This window comes from Chiloscyllium punctatum, chromosome 8 (assembly GCF_047496795.1).
Source record: "Chiloscyllium punctatum isolate Juve2018m chromosome 8, sChiPun1.3, whole genome shotgun sequence".
Taxonomy (NCBI): domain Eukaryota; kingdom Metazoa; phylum Chordata; class Chondrichthyes; order Orectolobiformes; family Hemiscylliidae; genus Chiloscyllium; species Chiloscyllium punctatum.
Window position 1 is genome coordinate 43,952,703 of NC_092746.1, and position 23,924 is coordinate 43,976,626.

Sequence of the window (23,924 nt, forward strand, 5' to 3'; positions counted from 1 at the left end):
ACTGTTTAATGAACCCAAAAATCGAAACCATCTGAAGCTGGAAATTTGTGCACAATTGCCTGAAATTTCCCTCGGGATTATCTGGCAGAAGATTAGGGGAATGTCCAGATCAATTATATAAACAACTTAAAACACATATTTTGTGATTACTGTGGTGTTTCTGCTGATCTTCTGCCAAAGTTCCCATCAGAGAATCAGACAGACAGGGAAATTCCTCTGAAATGTTGCTTTTGCAGGTGTAGCATTAATATTCAAAATATTTCATCATTATTTTTAATTCACTTGTTTAATTGCTATTTTACACAGAAATCATGCCAAAGTGAACGTGACTTTTCAGCACACGCCTTCACCCAATTTTTACTTTGGAATTGACAAGGAAGGAAAATTGTCAGAATCGGGCTGGTTCCTCTATCCATCATTTAATTTCATTGTCTGGCAAGCTCAATGGTAAGGAACTGCTCAATATTAAACAGGTGTCCCTTTCATAATTTTGGATGGAAATCTTAAAGGAAATGTTGTAGTTTAGAAAATAACTATATTCTAATTTGTTTTTGACTCCAGTTTACATTTTCATTCCATATTTAATTTTCTTGCACCAAGTAAGTCTGGCAATTTCGGGAAGCTAGGAAACAAATCCATCAGAAAAAAAGTAATATTTTAATATAGTTTAGATTAGCTTTCCTTTTTCAATATTAAATAATGACTTTTTTTTCCATTTGAGAAGGCAATTCATTCTCTTGTTGCCCTTGAATATCCTATAAAATTTGAATATGAGAAAATATGGTAGTGACATCCTGAGATTATTAGTAAAAATAAAAATGCACAAAATCTTGTGTCATGGGATGTAGGTGTCAGTGAATAGGGACAAAGGGAATGTACTGTGTTTCACTGAATCATACTTAGGAAAAGCAGAAAGTTACATAGATATAGATACAAACTCATGAAACCAATACATTCTTAACAGATAGGGTAGTGAGTGGGCAAAACTAGCAGATGAATTTCAATGTCTGGAATTATGAGGTCATCCTCTTTGGATTTTGAGGGTGAGGAGCCATGGAGAACTGTTTAAACTTCCGATGTGCCGTCATTTTCTAATGATTAGAGGTGAGACCTGATTTTAAGTAGAGTGGAGAATGGATGTGTGGAGAGCTTGGACAAATGCTAAAGTATGATTTTTAACTCCTGGGCCTGATTTGCATGCTACATAGTAAGCTACATAGTTTGATCATGCAGAATGTGCTAACTGGCACAGGTTTTTATTTTGGGCAGCAGAAGGCTATTAACTAAGACCAGAGGAGCAATTACCAGCATATGGCTATGTTTATAATCTACCTTGTCAGACTTTGTGGAGCAATGCTGTATGTTCTTTACCACAAAGAAAGTAAAAATAAATGCAAAATGATTATCTATATTTTGCTACCCAATATTTTCTCCTTGCAATTAGGCAGGGTGAGAAATTCTAATGTGTTTCTGTTCAGGCGACCAATTAAAATTAACACACTCTGTGGATTTAAGGAAGAACACTGTTAGATTTGAGTTGATGTTTTTGTCACTTGCTCAAAACAGCAGGGTGGGATAGTAATGGGTAAATTACTCAGATCATTTTCATTTACCTGCCTGGTTTCACTGGGTGAATAGATTCAAACTGCCTCTGTTATCTCCATATGGAGGGAGGAAAAAGAAGCATAAAATCACCTCTCATGCTTTCCCTATATCCTGATTAAACCATATTTCCTAGCAGTGCAAATACCTTATGAATAAATAGGTACTTAAATCCAGTAATCCCCTGTATGACATTGACATTGCGAGTTCTAAATGTAATCAGATAAAAAAGTGGTGGTCATCTTCCAAGATGCTATTGACCCTGAAACAGTTCCTACAGATTGGAGGGGAGCTAACATAATTCCTCTATTTAAAAAGTGAAGGAGAAAGAAAACTGGGAATTATATACCAGTCAGCCTGACTGTGGTATTGGAGAAAATGCTAGAGGCCATTATGAAAGTTTTAATAGCAGAGCACCCAGAAAATAATAACAGCATTGGATAGAGTCAGCGTGGATTTACAAATCTACTGGAATTCTTCAAGGATGTAACCAGTAGAGTTGATGAAGGGGAGCCACTGGATGTGTTTACTTGGACTTTCAGAAGGCTTTCAACAAATTTCCACATCAAAGATTAGCATGTAAAATTAAAGCATATAAAATTGGGTAAACGTACAGTAGAGGCGGATAGAAAACAAGTTGGTAGATAGGAAACAAAGTGTAGTAATGGACAGGTCATTTTCTGACTATCAGCCAATGACAAATACAGCAGAGATCAGTGTTAGCATTCCAGCTATTCACAATATATATTAATGATTTAGATGAGGAAACTAAATGTAATATCTCGAAAATTTGCAGATGACACAAAACTGTGTGGAAGTGTGAGCTCCGAGGAAATTGCAGAGATGTTTCAATGTGGTTTGGACAAGCTGGGTGAGTGGGCAAGTGCATAGCAGATGCAGTATAATGTGAGTAAATATGAGGTTATATACTTTGGCAGCAAACAGAAAGGCAGACTATTATCTGGATGGCTATAAATTGAAAGAGAGGAATGTGCAATGAGATCTAGTTGTCCACATACACCAGGCACTGAAAATAAGGGTCAAAAAGTGTGATGCTGGAAAGTACCGCTGGTCAGGCAGCATCCGAGGAGCAGGAGAGTTGACGTTTCGAGCATAAGCTCTGCCACTCCTCAGCCCATTGGCCTATCTGATCCAGATCCAGTTGTACTCTGATATAACCTTCTTTGCTGTCCACTCCACCTCCAATTTTGTGTCATTTGCAAACTTACTAACTATACCTGCTATGTTCACATCCAAATCATTTATATAAATGACGAAAATCAGTGGACCCAGCACCGATTCTTGTGGCACATTACTGGTCACAGACCTCCAGTCTGAAAAGCAATCCTCCACCACCACCCTCTTCTACCTTCAAGCCAGTTCAATATCTAAATGGCTAGTTCTCCTTGTATTCCATGAGATCTAACCTTGTTAAGATAGGGGTCTGGTGCAGCAGGCAGTAAAGAAGGCAAATGGTGTGTGGGCTTTCATAGTGAGACGATTCAAGTACAGGAGCAGTAATGTCTCGCTGCAATTATACAGGGCTTTAGTGAGATCACACCTAGAATATCGTGTGGAGTTATGCTCTCTTTATCTGAGAAAGGAGGTTCTTGCTATACAGGCTGTGCAGCGAGGTTTACCAGACTGATTCCTGTAATCAACTAGGAGAAAGTGGGTGCTGCAGATGCTCAAGATCAGAGTCAAGAGTGTTGTGCTGGACAAGCACAGCAGGTCAGCCAGCATCCAAGGAGCAGGAGAGTTGATGTTTCGGGCATAAGCTCTTCATCAGGAATGAGACTTGTGGCCCAAGGTGCTGAGAGATAAATGGGAGGGGTGTAGGGCTGGGGGGAAGGTAGTTGGGAATGCAATAGGTGGATGAAGGTGGGGAGAAGGTGATAGGTCAGAGAAGAAGGTGAAGCGGATAGATGGGAGAGATGATGGACTGGTCAAAAGCACGGTGCTGAGTTGGAGGGGAGGGGGAATGAGGAACTGGCTGAAATTCACATTAATTCAGTGTGGTTGCAGGGTCCCAAGGTGGAAGATGAGGTGTTCTTCCTCCAGGCAATGGATGGTTAGGGTTTGGTGATGTAGGAGGCCCAGGACCTGCATGTCCCCGGTGGAGTGGGAGGGGGAGTTGAAGCGTTCAGCCACAGGGCGATGGGGTTGCTTGGTGCGGGTGTCTTAGAGATGTTCTCTGAAATGATCCGCAAGTTGGCATCCTGTCTCCCCAATGTAGAGGAGACCATATTGGGTGCAATGGATACAATAGATGATATTTGTGGAGATACTGATAAATTTCTCTCAGATGTGGAAAGATCCTTTGGGGCCTTGGACGGAGGTGGGGGGCAGGTTGGGCGCAGGTTTTGCACTTCCTGCAGTGGCAGGGAAAGGTGCCGGGAGTGGGGTGAAGAGAGGTTCAATTTATTAGAATTATATTTACTAGAATTCAGAAAAACAAGTGGAAAATCACATAGAAATCTGAAAAGTTCTAACCAAACTAGATGGGTTAAATGTGAGAAGGATGTTGCTGATGGATGGAGAGTCCAGAATTAAAAGTCACAGTCTGAGGATATGGGGTAAACCATTTAGGACTCAGATGAGAAGTACTTTCTTCACTCAGAGCATGGTGAGCCTGTGGAATTTGCTACCGCAGAAAGCAGTCGAAACCAATACATTGTATGATTTCAAGAAGGAATTGGATATGAGCACTTGAGACTAAGAGATGAAAGGGTATGGATCAGACTATTGAGTTGGATGATCAACTATGATCAAAATGAGTGGCAGACTAAGCTCAAAGGGCTGAATAGCCTAATCCTTCTATTTTCTATATTTCTATGTAATAGTTTTATCATGAGCTCTTTTCCTGTGGATAGATTTTTATAGGAATTCCAGGGAATTGTGGATATCTATTTTCTGAACATTTGGTTGTTTATTTTTGAGCAGTGTGTACACAAATGTCAAGAATTTCCATAACTTTCAACAGGAGTTGGAGGTTGATTTAAACAGTATAAAATAAAATATGTCAAATCATGCCAGTCATGTCAACAATAATTTTTTTGCTTTCTTCAAAGGTTCATTTATATGAAAATCTTGAATACAAAGCTTCAGAGGCCAGCTACCATAAAAAATGTTTTCAATGACACTGTAATGCAAGGGGACAAAGGAGCAGTAGCAACTGTGGAACTCCCAGAAGGTAAAGTTCTTTATCTTTTCTACAGCTATTTTTCTATGCTGCTAATTTTTAAAATACTATCACCGACTACAGATGCACAAAATTCTCAGTAATATTCCTTAAATTGTCTATTAAACTAATAACATTTAGGGATTAATTTTATAACTCTCTAATAGGGACAAACTAATCAATAATACAAAGATGCCTTTTCCTGTATAAGTGGACCCTTCAATGGTTGGAAGCAGTCTGTTACTATCTTCTCTGTCCTACCCTTGATATCTTTGAAGTCCACATTGATGCCCTGGGGTTGAAGTGTTCCAAGGCGGAAGATGAGGCGTTCTTCCTCCAGGCGTCTGGTGGTGAGGGAGCGGCAGTGAAGGAGGCCCAGGACCTCCATGTCCTTGGCAGAGTGGGAGGGGGAGTGTAAAACCTGCGCCCACATCTCCTCCCTCACCTCTATCCAAGGCCCTAAAGGAGTCTTCCACATCCATCAAAGTTTTACCTGCACATCCACTAATATCATTTATTGTATCCTTTGCTCCCGATGTGGTCTCCTCTACATTGGGGAGACTGGGCGCCTCCTAGCAGAGGGCTTTAGGGAACATCTCTGGGATACCCGCACCAATCAACCACACCGCCCCGTGGCCCAACATTTCAGCTCCCCCTCCCACTCTGCTGAGGACATGGAGGTCCTGGGCCTCCTTCACCGCCGCTCCCTCACCACCAGACGTCTGGAGGAAGAACACCTCATCTTCCGCCTTGGAACACTTCAACCCCAGGGCATCAATGTGGACTTCAAGTTTCCTCATTTCCCCTTAACCCACCTCACCCTAGTTCCAAACTTCCAGCTCAGCACTGTCCCCATGACTTGTCCGGACTTGTCCTACCTGCCTATCCCCTTTTCCAGCTATCCACTCCACTCGCTTTGCTAATCAGCATTCCTCAGGTAAGGAGGTGTGGCTCTTGCTGTATGGCAGTGTGCTATGTCAATCTCATATCTGCACCATGTGCCAGCTGTTTACACAGCAAACACATTATATGTGCAGCAAGCAAGCAACCAAGTCTCAGGGAAGTAGTTCTCCCCATCAGTCAAAAGTTCCAGAACAATAAGTCAAGGGCTGCCTCCCAAACCAGTCCAGGGTATTGGCTCCTGAACCTCAGGACTGAGGGCATGTTGACATAGGATGATGAGTCTGGTGAGCATTTGATGTGCCCCTTCCCCACAAGGAGACAGGATTATGCCACTGAAGTAATAGTCTCCCAACTCTTCTTCTCACTGCAGGAGCCCCTCCTTGTTGATCCCCATCCGCTTTGTTACTGTGTCCGGACTTGATGGCCTATCCTTGGCCCATCTCTTAAGCAAAGTAACCGGACAGCCCTCGACAAAAGTATCCTAATCCCTATCTGATGGTTGTCACAGTGCACCAGATTGTGCACCAAAACTCTCTAATGCTAATGTTCCCACAGTTTCGGAGCCTGTCTGGGCTACTGGAGACAGCTTTGCCAATGCTTATTCTGATACCTCCGTGCTCTCCTCCCTAGAGGTTGAGGAAAGGCATCTGGTGCAACTGCATGTCTTTCCATAGTAGTGGTAGACATCCTGATGATAGCTACAGAACAAAAGCAAGGGCGGGTGTCATGCCCAGTGGTTAGAAATGGTGTGCAAAGAATTACACTGACCGAGGGGTTAATTTGAGATTTGTGATGGAATGAAGAATGGAACTTATTCAGTTGCTGGGATGTGAATGGCTTGGCATATGCGCATGAGGAGTTAAGAGTGTTGATTATGGGTAGCACAACTGTTTCTGCAGGTGGTTAGAAGGTGTCTTGGGTAGGTGGGGAGGCAGTGCAGAGACTATTCCAGGTCAGTGGTATGGGAAATTGGTGGGCATGAGAGTAAATGAGGGAGATATTACCATTAGAGGTCAGAGTAGCAAAGCATGAGTGTCGTTGGGAGATATGTGAAGTATGAAGATATGGAATTAGTGTGATGTAGAAGAAAGAAGTGTGTGTCACTTACCTTAGTGGAATAGAGATAGTCATTCACCTTCTTAATGCTGGTCATTCCCCTATGCAGTAGACATGGCACTGACCTGGGTGACAAACCTGGACCAGGCTACATGGGTCTGGTGGGCTGGCCTCCTCTACCTGTGCTCTAGGGAGAGGATACCTCTTCTTTGATCCATGCCCTCAACCAGGACCTTCATATTGAAGAATCACAACGCCATCTTCCCCTTCTCTGACATGTTCAGATTCTGTCCTAAATATTTGCTGTTTTTATTTAATTCTTTTTTTCAGTCCAATTCCTCCAGAAATAGGTATTTTGTTTTCTTCATTTAATGGACTTAATTAAAATGTGTCACTTTGTTTACATTTTGTGTCACAATGTTTAAATCTTTATTTCTCAATCTATTTGTTCCTATACGTCCCTGTGTCTCTTAATATTTCCATCTCCTTAGTATTCCTTTCCAACTATATCACCTCACATTTGCCTGTCTTGAAATTACTTTGCCAATTAAACACACATTTTGTAAGTCTATTAACATCTTGTATTTTATCATGTGCTTCCATTGTGTTAACTGTGCTCAAGGTTAGTATTGATTTCTTATTCCACGAGTCAAATCATTATTATGAATTACAAGAAGCACTGCTATCAGTACTGATCCCTGTGGAATATCACTTCCCCTTTTTATCAACCCGAGGAGCTGTCATTAACCATTAATCTCTGTTTTGTTTTATAGCTAAATTGCTGTCTGTTCTACTGCTGTCTTCTGAGTCTACATATCCTGAATTTAGACACACAGCTACTTGTGGCACTTTTGAAGGCATTTTGAAAGTCCAAACACATTATGTCTTCTCCATTATCCTTCTCTGCTCTTTATCTTGCTTCTTCCAATAATTTGCTAAGGTTGGTAACAGATGACATTCCCTTTTGAAATTTCGACTAACTGTTTGGTTTCTAGATGCTTTTCTATTCCAATATCTTTCCTATCATGCGAACCTGTCCATCGTTTCCTGGAATTATTCTGTACTCCTTTGTAAAATGCAGGTAATAGTCAGATCTTCAACATGCTGAAAAGCATGGATAATGAAAATGAAATTAAACCACTTAACCTGAAGTATACAAGTTCAAAACGTATCTTACTTCAAATAAGTTACGAATTAGAAAGTTTTCTGTGACAGAGGAGTGGCTATGTGAAATGATTATGTCAGTCTCTGCTTTGAAAGAAATGCAAAGAAACTATGTGCAACTTTCCCTTGGAAAATTAAGTGTTTTAAGTCTATTATAGATCAGTTTTAATATTTATTTCAAAATGATTTTTAGAAGTATTCAATGAGGAGATAGGTTGATAAAACTGAATCCTAGATGTAAGTGGATATTAAGGAATATATTTCAATGGGATTTTCCTGATCATCTGCTATACTTTTTCTAGCTCAAATTTTCAACTCTACAATCCTGGTCCAAAAATATAAGAAAATATAAATATGAAGAAAGACCTCTAAATTAGGATATTTCTCAATAGAACACTAATGATCATGTGTCAATGTAATTGCATGTTTAAAAGTTGGGAAGTTTGAGAACAGGGTAAATAGAAACATTGGTTAAAGAATCGACCTGGAGACAAGATTAAACATAAGATTTAGATCAGAATTTAATGGAATCATTTGCTTTCTCTGTTCAATGTTTAAGGAGAAACATTTTTCAGAGAAATTACAGTTTTCTCTAGGTTCATTATACTGCCACTTAGCAAGGTGAAGAGTATAATTAAAACTGAAATGGCTTTATAGACAGTAACCACATTACACGGCAGCAAAATTGGTCTATGAGTAATGCCCATAGAGAATTTAATACTGACATCTAACCCTCTATTATAAAATGTAACGGCTGTCATTAGTAATATGGCTAATTGACCATTGTGTTATTTGCTAGATGTTACAAAGTGGCAGCTTCCTGACAATTACCCCTTAGCACATGCAGTCTCAAAATACGTCACTTTATGTCCTCTGCAGTCTTTGTATTTGATCTAGAGGTTGTGTATAAATTAATAGTTTACACTTGGCTTGCTGCCACTAAAGCTATTAACTGGAATTGCTGAAGGTAACAACCCAGGCAGAATAATGCTGCCAAGAAAGTGCTGCACTTGTGTTAGATGTTATATCTAGAGCTTGTGCAACTATACATCCAGGACCAGTAAGACATAGTGGACAGTTTATCAAAAAGATTGGATTGTCCTGAACACTGGTGTCACGGTGTATTTTGTGATGTGTGGATATTTCTGGCAAGGCTATCATTTATTGCCCATCCCTAGTTGCTACTGAATTGAATGTCTTGCTAGGGCATTTAAGAGTGTGGCTATGAGCTAATGATATTTGTGTGGGTCTGGGGTCACATGTCGGCCTGACCAAGTAAGAATGATAGATTTTCTTGCTGAGAGGACATTAGTGAACCAGCCTTTTTTTTTTACAGCAATTGTCAAATGTTTTCATGGTCCCCATTACTCAGACTACTAATTCCAGAATTATTAATTGAATTTTAAATCCCATTAATTGTGATGGTGGAATTTGAACCCAGCACATTGGACTTGGCTTCTAAGTTAATGGTCCAGTGATGTCACCACCGATGATACAAAGTTAGGTGGACAGGCAGGTAGTACTGAGGAAGTGGCGAGGCTGCAGAAGGATCTAGACTGTTTGGAGGAGTGGTCCAGGAAATGGCTGATGGAATTCAATGTGAGCAAATGCGAGGTCTTGCACTTTGGAAAAAAGAATAGAAGCATGGACTACTTTCTAAACGGTGAGAAAATTCGTAAAGCCAAAGTACAGAGGGATCTGGGAGTGCTAGTTGAGGATTCTCTAAAGGTAAACATGCAGGTTGAGTCCGTGATTAAGAAAGCAAATGCAATGTTGTCAATTATCTCAAGAGGGTTGGAAAATAAAAGCACCGTTGTGCTACTGAGACTTTATAAAGCTCTGGTTAGGCCCCATTTGGAGTACTGTGTCCAGTTTTGGTCCCCACACCTCAGGAAGGACATACTGGCACTGGAGCGTGTCCAGCGGAGATTCACACGGATGATCCCTGGAATGGCAGGTCTAACATATGAGGAACGGCTGAGGATCCTGGGATTGTATTCATTGGCGTTTAGAAGATTAAGGGGAGATCTAATAGAACTTACAAGATAATACATGGCTTGGAGAGGGTGGACGCTAGGAAATTGTTTCCGTTAGGCGAGGAGACTAGGACCCGTGGACACAGCCTTAGAATTAGAGGGGGTAAATTCAGAACAGAAATGCGGAGACATTTCTTCAGCCAGAGAGTGGTGGGCCTGTGGAATTCATTGACACAGAGTGCAGTGGAGACTGGGACGCTAAATGTCTTCAAGGCAGAAATGGATAAATTCTTGATGTCACAAGGAATTAAGGGCTACGGGGAGAATGCGGGTAAGTGGAGTTGAAATGCCCATCAGCCATGATCGAATGGCGGAGTGGACTCGATGGGCCGAATGGCCTTACTTCTGCTCCTATGTCTTAAGGTCTTATGGTCTCTTCCCAACTGCCTGCTCATTTTTTTTATTGACCTCCTTACATTTCCATATATCAGTGGAGTTTAGCCTTTGTTGTGAAATATAATTTGATTATTGTTGCCATATGTGAATATGTCATTTGGATAGATGTTTTTGTCATTTGATATCGCCTCTGTTGGAGGACATGGCTTGAAGTCACTGGACGAGTTGTGAGGTTGCCAGTTTTCCATCATTATGTCTAATTTTTCACCTTCATGTAAAGACTAGCTGCTCCAGCCTGTCAAACCACTGGACCATGTAGTCACCTATGACACACAATAATACAATGGATTTTTCTTGCATTTTCTTTTGTCTGAAGTGATCAATGTTAATGCTTGGGGTCTGGTGACCCAGAACTGAGTTCTGAGCAAAGGTTACTGGACCCAGAACGTTAACTCTGACTTCTTTTCACAGATGCTGCCAGTTCTGCTGAGCTTTTCCAGCAATTTATGTTTTGTTTCCGATTTACAGTATCTGCGGTTCTTTTGGTTTTAATTTAGTCAATGTTAATATTCAGTTTAATACCTGTGGATAGTATGGTCATTGTAACTGTGGTAAAATGTGAAATTCTTAATTTATAATTACCAATAAGCTATCAATTTCACCTAAATCACTTTAGATTGACTTTTATAACAAGGCTAAGCCTTGAATTTCTGCTGGCAATCTCAGCAAGTTGTTGGTCAGTAATAAGATCAGAAGTAGGAATGGTCACCGATGATTTCAGAGTGTTGAGTATTATTCACAACTCCTCAAATATTGAAGCAGTTTGTGCCTGAATGCAGCAAGACTGGAAAATATCTAGACTTGGGCTGAAATGTGGTAACTAACATTGACACTACATAAATGTCACACAATGATCATCTCCAATGAAAGATAATGTAACCGCTGCTCCTTGACATTCAATGTTGTAACCATGACTGAAACTCCACTATCAACATTGTGCGATTACCATTGACCAGAACTAGACTAACCATTTAATACTGTGGCTACAAGTGCAAATCAGAGGCTAGGAATGCTTCAGTGAGTAATTCACCTGACTCCTAAAAGCCCATTCACTGTACACAAGATACTAGAGATAGAATATTCTCCAATTGCAATTCCACACACTCAAGCAGCCTGACACCACCTAAGACAAAGTAACCCACTTGCTTGGCAGAAAATAAAGCATTCTCTTCTTCTACCATTGATGCTCAGTAGCAGCAATATATATATGATTTACAAGATGCACTGCAAGCATTCAATAAGGCTCCTTAGACAACATCTTCCAAACTACTACCTAGAGGATAAGCAGATACATGGGAACAGCACAACCATTAGGTTCTCCTCCAAACCACGGTATTGGATCACGGGGAGTGTCCAAGCAGTTCTTTTCAGATGTGGTTAAATGTAGTTAAGAGAAGACTCGACAACAGCAATTTGCTTATATATGAGCATTTATTAAGTAGTAAATGAAGATGAAAAAGGAAGGAAAAGAAAGCAATGAGTCTCATGCCCTCCTGCACATTGGGGTCCCCTCGATCGATGCTGGACTGGAACCGTTCGTGATTCTGGTCCAAAGTGAAGTCTGACAACTTGCAATAAAATTCGCTGTCTTATACAGTATATAAAACTGCCAGTACTGAAAAGCAAATGCAGGAAACAGGCAATCTTCGGCAAGTACAGGAATGTTCACAGGACTCATTCAAGGTCATGCAGCTGTCAAATGTCATGAACAAGTTTTGCTCTTCAGCACATCCTATACAGCCACTCAGAAAATATATCATCATTCCTTCAGTGTTTTGGTTTGAAGTCCTGAAACTCCCTCTCAAACAGCATTGTTAGTTATATGAAATGGACTAGGAAGTTTAGGAAAGCAACTCACCACCACCTTCTCAAGAACATCTAGAGGTGGGCAATAAATGCTGACCCAGCAGTCACATCCACATTTTGTAAGTGAATAAAACAAAAAAGCTCCTCTCCTCAACCTCACCTTGTGAGCCTGGAATATGAGGCAGGTTTGAGCCACAGAACAGAACAATAGGAATTGTTTTGTTCCAGAGATTGGATTTCCAACAGTAAGAAGTTGCTTTGTGATCGATGACTTTCAGAAGGTTTTGAAATGTTAAATACTGGTGGCTAGCACTTGTTGCTAAAATATTGTTTTGCCTTCTTATCTATTCATAGCTCATGGATGTAATTGACATGGCTAGCATTTATTGCCCATCCATTGCAACAAATAATATATTTTTCTCATTTGCATGTTGTAATAGTATTCCAAAAACAAGCAAATATATAATCGTATAAAGAGTGAAAACAGCTGAATCATTGAGTCTTTCTTTCAGCCATGTTGAAACTAGCCAACATCCCAATGCTCCCTACCCACCGGTAACCATGTAATTTCCTGAGAAAAGTAGGAGCACAAGTTTTGTTTTAAAAAGCCATTCTTTACCAGCCCAAAAAGTGATTAAACTAAGAGTTTTCGATTCTAGCCTCGGGCGACTGTGTGGAGTTTGCACATTCTCCCTGTGTCTGTGTGGGTTTCCTTCGGGTGCTCCGGTTTCCCCCCTCAGTCCAAAAATGTGCAGGTCAGGTGAATTGGTCATGTTAAATTGCCTGTAAAGTTAGGTGCATTAGTTAGTGGGAATGGGTCTGAGTGGGTTACTCTTCGGAGGGTCGAAGGGCCTGTTTCCACACTGTAGAGAATCTAATCTAAAAAAAAAATGAAGACAAGATTCAGGATTCCGAGCATCCAGTTTGGGTTAGTTGACATTGATATCAGCTTCCTCAGGAACATTTGCAGTGCATCTGCATCTTCTGCAGGTTTTGGCAAATTATTCTGAGGATCTCTAGGAAAAAGCAACTTCTCCTGAATATTCATGATTCTGTGCTGATGTAACCAGTTTGGTGTTCTCATTCTCCATAACTTATCTAATTCAAATAATGACATCTCAATGCTCAAAGTCTAACTTTTGAATAATTTTAATGCAAAATTAAATTTAAAGTCAATGCTTTATTTGAGTAAAAAGACCTCTCTCTAATATGATAACTACCCATTAGTTTTGTACTGGGTTTTAATCAATTGGCCTTTTCCAAGACCACAGCATCTCCCACTTGAAAGATGTTGTAAATAGACAATAGGTGCAGGAGTAGGCCATTCAGCCCTTGGAGCCAGCACCACCATTCATTATGATCATGGCTGATCATCCACAATCAGTATCCTGTTCCTGCCTTATTCCCGTAACCCTTGATTCCACTATCTTTAAGAGCTCTATCCATCTCTTCCTTGAAAGTATTCAGAGATTTGGCCTCCATTGCCTTCTGGGGAAGAGCATTCCATATATCCACCACTCTCTGGATGAAGAGTTTTCTCCTCAACTCTATTCTCAATGGCCTACCCCTTATTTTTAAACTGTGTCCTCTGGTGCTAGACTCACCCATCAGCGGAAACATGCTTCCTGCCTCCAGAGTGTCCAATCCTTTAATAATCTTGTACGTCTCAATCAGATCCCCTCTCATCCTTCTAAACTCAAGTGTATATGAGTACAGTCGCTTCAATTTTTCAACATATGATCGTCCCGCCATTCCAGGAATTGACCTTGTGAACCTATGCTGCACTTCCTCAATAGCCAGAATGTCCTTCCTCAAATTTGGAGACCAAAACAGTACACAATACTCCAGGTACGGTCTCACCAGGGCCCTGTACAGCTGCAGAAGGACCTCTTTGCTCCTATACTCAATTCCTTTTGTTACGAAGGCCAGCATGCCATTAGCTTTCTTCACTACCTGCTGTACCTGCATGCTTGCTTTCATTGACTGATGTACAAGAACACCTTAGATCTCATTGTACTTTCCCTTTACCTAACTTGACTCCAATTAGATAGTACACATTAGAGTGGTGCTGGAAAAGCACAACCAGCCAGGCAGCATCCGAGGAGCAGGAAAATTGACGTTTCGGGAAAAAGCCGTTCATCAGGACTGAAGGCAGGGAGCCTCCAGGGTGGAGAGATAAATGGGAGGGGGGTGGGGCTGGGGAGACGGTAGCAAAAAATACAATAGGTGGATGGGGGTGGGGTGAAGGTGATAGGTCAGAGAGGAGGGTGGAGCGGATAGGTTGGAAGGGCGATTGGCAAGTAGGACAGGTCATGAGGATTGTGCTGAGCTGGAAGGTTGGAACTAGGATAAGGTGGGAGGAGGGGAAATGAAGAAACTGGTGAAGTCTACATTGATGCCCTGGAGTTGAAGTGTTCCGAGGCAGAAGATGAGGCGTTCTTCCTCCAGGCATTGGGTGGTGAGGGAGTGGCGGTGGAGGAGGCCCAAGACCTGCATGTCCTCGACTGAGTGGGAGGGGGAGATGAAATGTTTGGCCATGGGATGGTGAGGTAGACTAGTGTGGGTGTCCTGGAGATGTTCCCTAAAGCGCTCTGTGAGAAGGCGCCCAGTCTCCCCAATGTAGAGGAGACCGTATCGGGAGCAACAGATACAATAAATGACATTGGTGGATGTGCAAGTGAAACTTTGATGAATGTGGAAGGCTCCTTTGGGGCCTTGGATGGAGGTGAGGGGGGGACGTGTGGGCGCAAGTTTTGCAATTCGGGTGGTGGCAGGGGAAGGTGCCAGCAGGGGAGGGTGGGTTGTTGATGGGTGTGGACCTGACCAGGTAGTCACGGAGAGAACGGGCTTTGCGGAGGGACATATATCCCTGGTGGTGGGGTCCGTTTGTAGGTGGCAGAAATGTCGGTGGATGATACGGTTTATGCGAAGATTGGTAGGGTCGTAGGTGAGGACTGGGGGGGGGTTCTGTCCTTGTTACAGTTGGAGGGGTGGGGTTTGAGGACGGAGGTGTGGGATGTGGATGAGATGCGTTGGAGGGCATCTTCAACCCCTTGGGCAGGAAAATTGCAGTCTTTAAAGAAGGAGGCTATCTGGTGTGTTCGGTGGTGGAACTGGTCCTCCTGGGAGTAGATACGGCGGAGGCAGAGGAATTGGGAATACGGGATAGCATTTTTGCAGGAGGTAGGGTGGGAAGAGGTGTAATCCAGCTGTGGGAGTCAGTGGGTTTGTAGAAAATGTCAGTGTCAAGTCGGTTGTCATTGATGGAGACGGAGAGGTCCAGGAAGGGGAGGGAGGTGTCAGAGATGGTCCAGGTGAATTTAAGGTTGAGGTGTAATGTGTTGGTGAAGTTGATGAACTGCTAACCTCCTCACAGGCGCACGAGGTGGCGCCAATGCAGTCATCAATGTAGCGGAGGAAGAGGTGGGGAGTGGTGCCGGTGTAACTACGGAAGATGGACTGTTCTATGTAGCCAACAAAGAGACAGGCATAGCTGGGGCCATAAACATGCACATCCCCCAATGTCATTAATTGTATCCGTTGCTCCCGATGCAGTCTCCTCTACATTTTTTAGATTAGATTAGATTACTTACAGTGTGGAAACAGGCTCTTCGGCCCAACAAGTCCACACCGACCCACTGAAGCGCAACCCACCCAGACCCATTTACCCCTGCTCCTAAATTTAGCATGGCCAATTCACCTAACCTGCACATTTTTGGACTGTGGGAGGAAACCGGAGCACCCGGAGGAAACCTACACAGACACGGGGAGAATGTGCAAACTCCACACAGTCGGGAATTTGAGGCGGGAATTGAACCTGGGTCTCTGGAATTGAACCCGGGTCTCTGGCACTGTGAGGCAGCAGTGCTAACCACTGTGCTACCGTGCCGCCCACAACCCGGGACCTCACACGTTGGGAGACTGGACGCTTTCTCGCAGAGCGCTTTAGGGGACATCTCCAGGACACCCGCACCAGTCTACCTCACCACCCCGTGACCAAACATTTCATCTCCCCCTCCCACTCTGCTGAGGACATGCAGGTCCTGGGCCTCCTCCACTGCCATTCCCTTACGACCCGACGCCTGGAGGAAGAACGCTTCATCTTCCTCCTTGGAGGACTTCAACCCCATGGCATCAATGTGGACTTCAGTAGTTTCCTCATTTCCCCTTCTCCCACCTTACCCCAATTCCAACCTTCCAGCTCAGCACAATCCTCATGACCTGTCCTACCTGCCAATCTCCCTTCCCACCTATCAGCTCCACCCTCCTCTTTGACCTATCACCTCCATCCCCGCCCCCATTTACCTATTGTACTTTTTGCTACCGTCTCCCCAGCCCTACATCCTTCCCATTTATCTCTCCACCCTGGATGCTCCCTGCCGTCAGTCCTGATGAATGGCTTTTGCCCGAAATATAGATTTTTCTGCTCCTCGAATGCTGCCTGACCAGCTGTGATTTTCCAGCACCACTCTAATCTAGACTCTGACTTCCAGCATCTGCAGTACTCACTTTTGCTTAGTGCATTTAGATAGTAATCTGCCTTCCTGTTCTTGCCTCCAAAGTGGATAACCACACATTTATCCACATTAAACTGATTCTGCCATGCATCCGTCCACTCACCTAGCCTGTCCCAGTCACGCTATGTTCTCGTAACATACTCCTCACATTTCACCCTGCCACCCAGCTTTGTGTCATCAGCAAATTTGCTCGTATTACTTTTAATGCCTTCATCTATATCATTAAAGTATATTGTAAACAGCTGTGGTCCTAGCACCAAACCTTGTGGTACCCCACTGGTCACCGCCTGCCATTCCGAAAGGGACCTGTTTATCACTACTCTTTGCTTCCTGTCAATTTTCAATCCAAGTCAGTACCTTACCCCCAATGATGCCATATATTGACTTATTCTGCCTGCACATTCTTATGTTTTATTTGTCCCTTTTGTTAAGCTGTGGTAGTTCATGCAGGACTGCCGCCTTGTCTCTTGCTTGATACAAGCATAGTATTTACCTATATATTCCTCCACAAGAACTTGTGACTGGTTAAAAAGGCTCAGTATAACTCGATGCTGCAACAAATTTCATCTCTATCAATTCAGTTTGGTTTGTGATCTGAGTTTTTACCAATGAGTAACTCTGTTCAAGAATAGGAAATATGAAATGGATATTGTACGAGGCCAAACAAACAAAGGGAATAAATCAGACTGGGTAGAAGGCTAAATGTCATTTTTGAAGAGTTTCAATGAGGTAGTAGATTGAGGAAGAGTTTTTGGCATGAGACATTGAATGGTTATTTTATAGAATGTTTGTAGGAGCAGTATACAGCAGTGTAGGACTTGTATAGGTAGAGATGGTGGTTTAGAATAATACAAGTTGCTGATAGCTTACATGTTTGTATTAACGATGGTTTGCATGGATTGATTTTGAATGATGTTGAATTTAGCATTGCATATGAACTAGTTATGCTTTCATTTTTTTTGGAGGTTAATGGCTAACATGAAACCCATTAATTGACCTGAGGAGAAACAGGCTGTATAATTATGGCTTGATTTATCAGAATATTATAATAGAGTGATAATTTATTTTCTTTGCAGATGTGTAAAGCTTTGTGATCAATGCTACAAATGGAAAAACATCTGCCTTGGGACTGCACAGATGATAATTACTGTTTAAGAAGGATGACAGATCATAAATACATGCATTAGATATACTTAGTTTTTGATTGATTACTGTTTGTTTGTGTGTAAGAACTACAGAAAGACATGTTAATGAGAAAGGCAAAGCCTTAGACTATATCTGTTGTGCGCAAGAATAAAAAGGTAGTAGCAGACTAAAGATTCCATTCGAAAAAATACTGATTGCATCTTAAATTGTTACGGTTCATTTCAACAACTGTGTGTGCATAAAGCAGGTGGTTCAAAGCTTCCCATAGGTTGGGCATTGAGCCTCATTTCAACACCTTGGGCAAATTACCAGTCCTGTCATCCTTCTGGAGATGACTGTCCCATTGCAGAAGGGTCAGTATTCTTATGAGAAGCATCCCTAAGCTTAGTCAAGAGTTGTGGAGGGGAAGACGTACAACAACCAGGGAATGTGTTTTATTTATCTTTGCATGGGATATGAGCATTGTTGGCAAAACCTATCCCAATTGCTGTTGATGTTAATGAAGGAAAAGTAGGAATATTCTTAAAACAGGTAGTAAGCTAGTGATTTGCATATATAATGTGCCTAACAACTGTTTTAGGCCACTGTCGCAGACTGCCAGATGATTGTAAGACTGGATTTGGGGTCAGATGCAGTTTAGATGGCTTGAGATCCACAAGACTGCTGCTTCACGCAGCAAGGTCCAACACTTTCCCATTTCTTACCTACCTACTTGGATGGAAATGGAGGATTTGGAGTTGACAGTTTTTGTAAACTGAGCTCATAGATTAAGACAACAGTGTGCAATGAAAAGAAGATATTTCTTCTTTTATCTGGTTGTGTAAAATCTCTCAATCTTTCTTTACTTTTTAGCACAGAACATGTGAATATTACAACTCCATTCTCTGCACTTTGTCTTTTGTCCAATAACTATCTTTAAATCATTCCATTTGTAACCTTGTGATTTTGAAACTTTTTCCCTTAGTTGGCTTTTGTATTTATTTACTTTGTTTGGAATTGACAAAATCATTTTTTTGTGTTAGTGCAGATTGCACTTTCATGCTTGCTTCTCAACAGAGATATTTTTGATGCATTGAAACTATTAGCATAAATGAGAAGATCAGCAAGTTGAAATTTAAATATGCATATAATGGTAACAAATGATATTGAAGTTAGCTGTTTCTGGTTTCCTTAGATCTGTATTCATATGACCATTTGGAACTTGATGCTTCATTGTCATGCCCTGGAACAAAAGATGAAACTTGTCCCCATTGGGATCACACAGTTCAGCTGTATGTGTGCTGTATGCACAGCAGCTCATTCTGCAATCTTGAACTTGGAAGATGGATTACGCCATTTCGCAGGTAAGCCAATATCTAATATATGAATGTCATATGCAGTACCAGATACATGGCAATGAGAACAGAACAAGCCATTTAGTTCACTATAGTGAAATCAGTGCTTAACTTGAAACTGTTTACTTTCTACTCACTTCTACATATTCATTTCAGCTCGTTATTTTGAAATACTTACCCAGTTTCTTTCAGAGGAGAGAGAGAAAGAGAGGCAGATGGAAGAGAGAGAGAGAGAGAGAGATCAAGCTGGCATCAGGAGTAGGGTTCCTGAGCTGGAGCTCATCTGCTCTGATCGCTTTTTTTTCATTATTTGTCTCTCTTCTCTTGTTTCTTTTCTTTCTATACTTTTACTCACCTCTTCTGTTGAGTTTGGACAGCATCGGCAGCAGCAAGAGCCCAGGGTAGACCTCAAGCAAGCCCACAATAAACATTGCGTGGGCCCTGTGCAGACCTTGAATTAGTCCAGCACAGAGGCGAAGAGGTCCAGTGGGGACTCCACTGAGCCCTTATTTACTTTTCTGGGGAGAGCTCAGGACCTGGCATCAGAATTGGCAGCTGCTACAGCGCCAGAGCTGACATCAACGAGGTAGGCCCAGGAGCAAAGATGGCATCTGAGGATCGGTGATTCACATTGGTTGGATCCAACACTGGTGACAACGAAGAGGTGGCAGCAGGGCATCATAGAGACAGTGATGAGAGATCTGAATCTGATGTAGGTTGGTCCAGCACAGGTGGTGGTGAGGCAGTGGCGGAGGAGAATTGGCCCTGTGACAAAGATGGTGCCTGAGGATTGGCGACTTTGTTGGTTGGGTCCTGAGCAGATATTGGCAAAGCGATGGAGGAGGGATGGCAGTAAATGATGACAAGGTGGCTCAGGGCTGATATTGTCTCCTTAAGCTATATTTTTGTTTTTCTTTATTCTTAAATTATTCGAAATGACAGAGTCGTGGCAACAAATGAAAGCTCTTCATTCTTATTTTATTGTGTACTTACTGTAAAATACACCTGACAATAAAATCAATCATTCATAATGTCTGTCTCGATTGCTTCTGTAACAGTTTATGTTCATAGTGAGGAAAGAAAATCTTATAAGTTTCCTTTGATATTCATCGAGTGATAACTTTAAGCCTGTGTCTCGATATCACAAATTTGTCAGCTTATGGAAACAAACTTTCGCTGCTTACCTTCTCAAAACCTCAATTAGATGTGTCTTTAATTTTCTCTGTTTTGCAGAAAAAGAGACTAATTTTTCAAAAATAGCAAAATACTGCAGATGCTGAAGACTTGAAATTAGAACCAAAAAGGAGAATCTCAGCAGGTCTCTACCAACAGTGGACAGTAAAACAGCGTTAGTATTTCAAGTCCAACATATAAATACACATAGATATTTGGCAAAAAAACAATTTTGCAGATTTCATAACTTTAACTTATTTTTCTGGCATGATTACGGTAATTATTCACTGTGCCTTTTCTAATATCCTCACTATAATAAGTATTGAAAACCAAACATCTAACCAGTGTCTGTACAAATTAATTGAGGAGTCAGGTGTTTGTGTTCTGGAGGTAACATGATTTTATTATAGCTTCACCATCCAGATAAACTCAGATTTAAATCTTAAATGTACCTTGTTACCAATTCATTTAGACTTAGCACTTAGGATGGTGAAAACAGAGTGTGTCTGTTAATTTTTTTGGGACATTGCAGATCCCAAAGCAATTGCAAATAAATTTTCCAGCAGCATGCTGATGAGTTTTTTGTGCATTTTAGATGATGTCAAGGCAGGAAGAATAAATTATGCTTAGAATATTGGGGAGGTGCCAAACAGGCTAGTAATCACTCACTAATAACAAGGAAGAAAACAGGGGAAACCACAATATTGCTTCCTGCTATTTCTAAAGAGATACATTCATTCCAGTACACATCCTGTTCCACAGAATGTTGCTTTAATCTGGAAATATTTGAAAGGACCAGCACCAGCAATCCTATTTACTTTGCAGTGATAAGTTTATGTCAGAGATTTAATGGCCTCTTAAGCAAAATATGATTGAAATATTAGTACTTAGCAAGGAATCTTGTTTGTACTTTTCCATTGTATAAGGTAAGTTCTCAAAGGAATTAAAAATGAAAAGCTTTAAGATCAGACTGGAGATCTCCGAATAAGGCATTGACCGTATGGGACTCAGATAAGACTATAAGATTTAGGAGCAGAAATAGACCATTCAAACCATCAATTCTGCTCCATTGTTCAATGAGATCATGACTAATCTGATAATCCTCAACTTCACTTTCCTGCATTTTATCTATATCCCTTGATTCCCCTTCTGATTAAAAATCTATCTCAACCTTGATTACACTGTGTATAGACCTTCATATACCCGCAATGATTCAATCTTTTATCTGTCTCTTATTGCAAAAGACAAGCTTGGCCATGTTGCCACAGTTGGATTGCGCTGAGTCATCTATTCCTCCTGAAGGATTCTATACAGGAAAATATCTTTGAGGACCATGGCAGTGTAACATTCCTCAGACTGAATGAAAAAGAAAAGATAGTGGATTTTGTCAGATGTTTTCATGAGCTGGACCATTTGGTACAATTCCTCCTCACTATAACTTTCAAACAAATATCCAAGACATAGCTTGGTCACTTGATAAGAAGGAATGTCTTACCAGTTTCTTCTTGTGAGCCTGGAATCTCTACCCACCATTTGTCATTCTAAAGATGGCTGTTCTGGAGAAAGGACGAATAATGCTTTTGCAAAGCAGTTCTGGAGAAAGATGCAGTGTTTTTATTGAGGTTCAGCGCATGCTGCTCCGTGGTCCTGTGCTCCATCGGCTATTCCGTCAGGTATACAGACAGAGAAAATCAGTTGGAGGTGGAGGACCATTACCTCAGTGAAAAATGTTCATTTGTCTGCCCAAAATGTTTGGATTTTCTAATTCAGTGAGTTGTCCATGACAACAATATTGCAGACCAATGTTCATGACTGTGTGCTATGGGAAGCAGTAAAGCTTGGGGCAACTACCAGAAAGGTACAATGGGGAAAGGCTACTGTCCCAAGGCCTTTGTACATAGTACATTGACAGGCTGGAAACTGAAAAGTCCCATGGCCTGTATGAAAGACATGTAATGAACATTATAACTGTAACAAATGTAGTACTGGAAGACATTGAGTTGTTTTGCACTTTGTGAAATGACAATGTTAAAAAGTAATAATGCATTTTTATGAATTTAATGACAAAGCATGTCTTTGGATTTAAAAAGAAAAGGCTAGTATTCATCAAATGACATCAGCAACACCATAAACAACTTACTGTGTATAGTACAAGTAAAAGCCTTTAATGTAAAACATCAGAAAATTTATGGGTTTTTTTGTTTGCAATATCATGCTTGAATATTGTTCAAAGTCAGAAAGTGTGGTGCTGGAAAAGCACAGCCGGTCAGGCAGCATCCGAGGAGCAGGCAAATCGATGTTTCAAGCATAAGCCCTTCCATCAGGAATGAGGCTTGTGGGCCAAGGTGGCTGAGAGATAAATGGGAGGAGGCTGGGGCTGGGGAAAGGTAGCTGGGAATGCAATAGGCAGATGAAGGTGGGGGTGAAACTGATAGGTCAGAGAGGAGAGTAGTTACAGTCATAATGTTCATTATATGTCGATTCTCCTGCTCCTTGGATGCTTCCTGACAGGCTGTGTTTTTCCAGCACCACACTTTTCAACTCTGATCTCCAGCATCTGCAGACCTCACTTTCTCCTAGTTGAATATTGTTCAGTAAATTTCTTTGGAGCACCATACATGTCCAGTTTGTAAATTGAACAATGAGTTACTATGCTGTTCCTGTTGTAAGTAGATTCCTATACGCACCATTCACACTACTCTCTCTTCAGCTGAACTTCCTTTAGTTCTCCTACATATTTCAAGTGACTTTTGGCACAAAGAAAGTCACTCCTAATTTCAGTGGAAGACCTCAGTATGCGAAAGATGAAGGATTTACTTTAGTATTCTAACTTAACCTTAGTTCTGGCAGCTCAGATTTTGTAGTATATATTTGCTGGGTTCTGGAGGCATCTCCTGAAGTATATGTACAGGATGTCCTTAGCCTCTACTGACTAATGAGGACAATATACAACTTTCATAGTCCTTGATGGAACAAAACTGTGACTGGGCATTGTTGCATTCCCATTTGAAGGTTTCCAGTGGCTATTGTACAACGTCATTTGCATTAGTTTTCCCAAATTGTGTGAAATCCCTGGGCTGTTCTCAAGGGTATTTAATGGTTTTCAGTATGGATTCAAAATTTTAAGGCAAAAACCCAGCAACTACCATCTTGGAATAGTTACTTTACTTTTCTAGATGTTCATGGCTGTTAAATTATTTCCTAAGTGAGGACCTTTGAAATTAGGATAACTTGATGAAGTAAAATAAAAGTGATTTGAGGAAAATTTACAAATTTACACGACATAAAAGGTTCAAAAGTATAAGTATTAATTAAGATTAATTAAGATCACTCTCTCAGCGGAGCAGGTAACGGCTGTCTGGGTGGTGTTTTTTTAAGTCACGGTAGTCCAGTTATTGTTTTTTTAATGGCTAAAATTTAAAGTTTTTTTAAGCGCCTAGCGTACCCGGAAGCTGGTGTTGTGCTAGCTTACCTGGGAAGGTTTTTTTCTTATAAAAGCGCGCAGGCGAGGAGCCCGAGGCACTACAGGGGTAGAGCCTCCCACCCGCCCTCCTCCTCTAACCTAATAATAATACCCATTGTGACAAGCAGGTAAGTGCTGCATTTTGCT

General features: G+C 41.4%; 1 protein-coding gene across 1 annotated transcript in view; it reads left to right on the plus strand.

Moving 5' to 3' along the window:
• The window catches only part of LOC140480501 (uncharacterized), a 233,358-nt gene that overhangs the window by 67,550 nt on the left and 141,884 nt on the right, over nucleotides 1-23,924 (plus strand). The window contains exons 6-8 of the mRNA XM_072575443.1: nucleotides 307-447; nucleotides 4,674-4,795; nucleotides 18,982-19,150. Coding sequence (XP_072431544.1) covers nucleotides 307-447; nucleotides 4,674-4,795; nucleotides 18,982-19,150 — 432 coding nt within the window. The remainder of the gene's footprint in view (nucleotides 1-306; nucleotides 448-4,673; nucleotides 4,796-18,981; nucleotides 19,151-23,924) is intronic.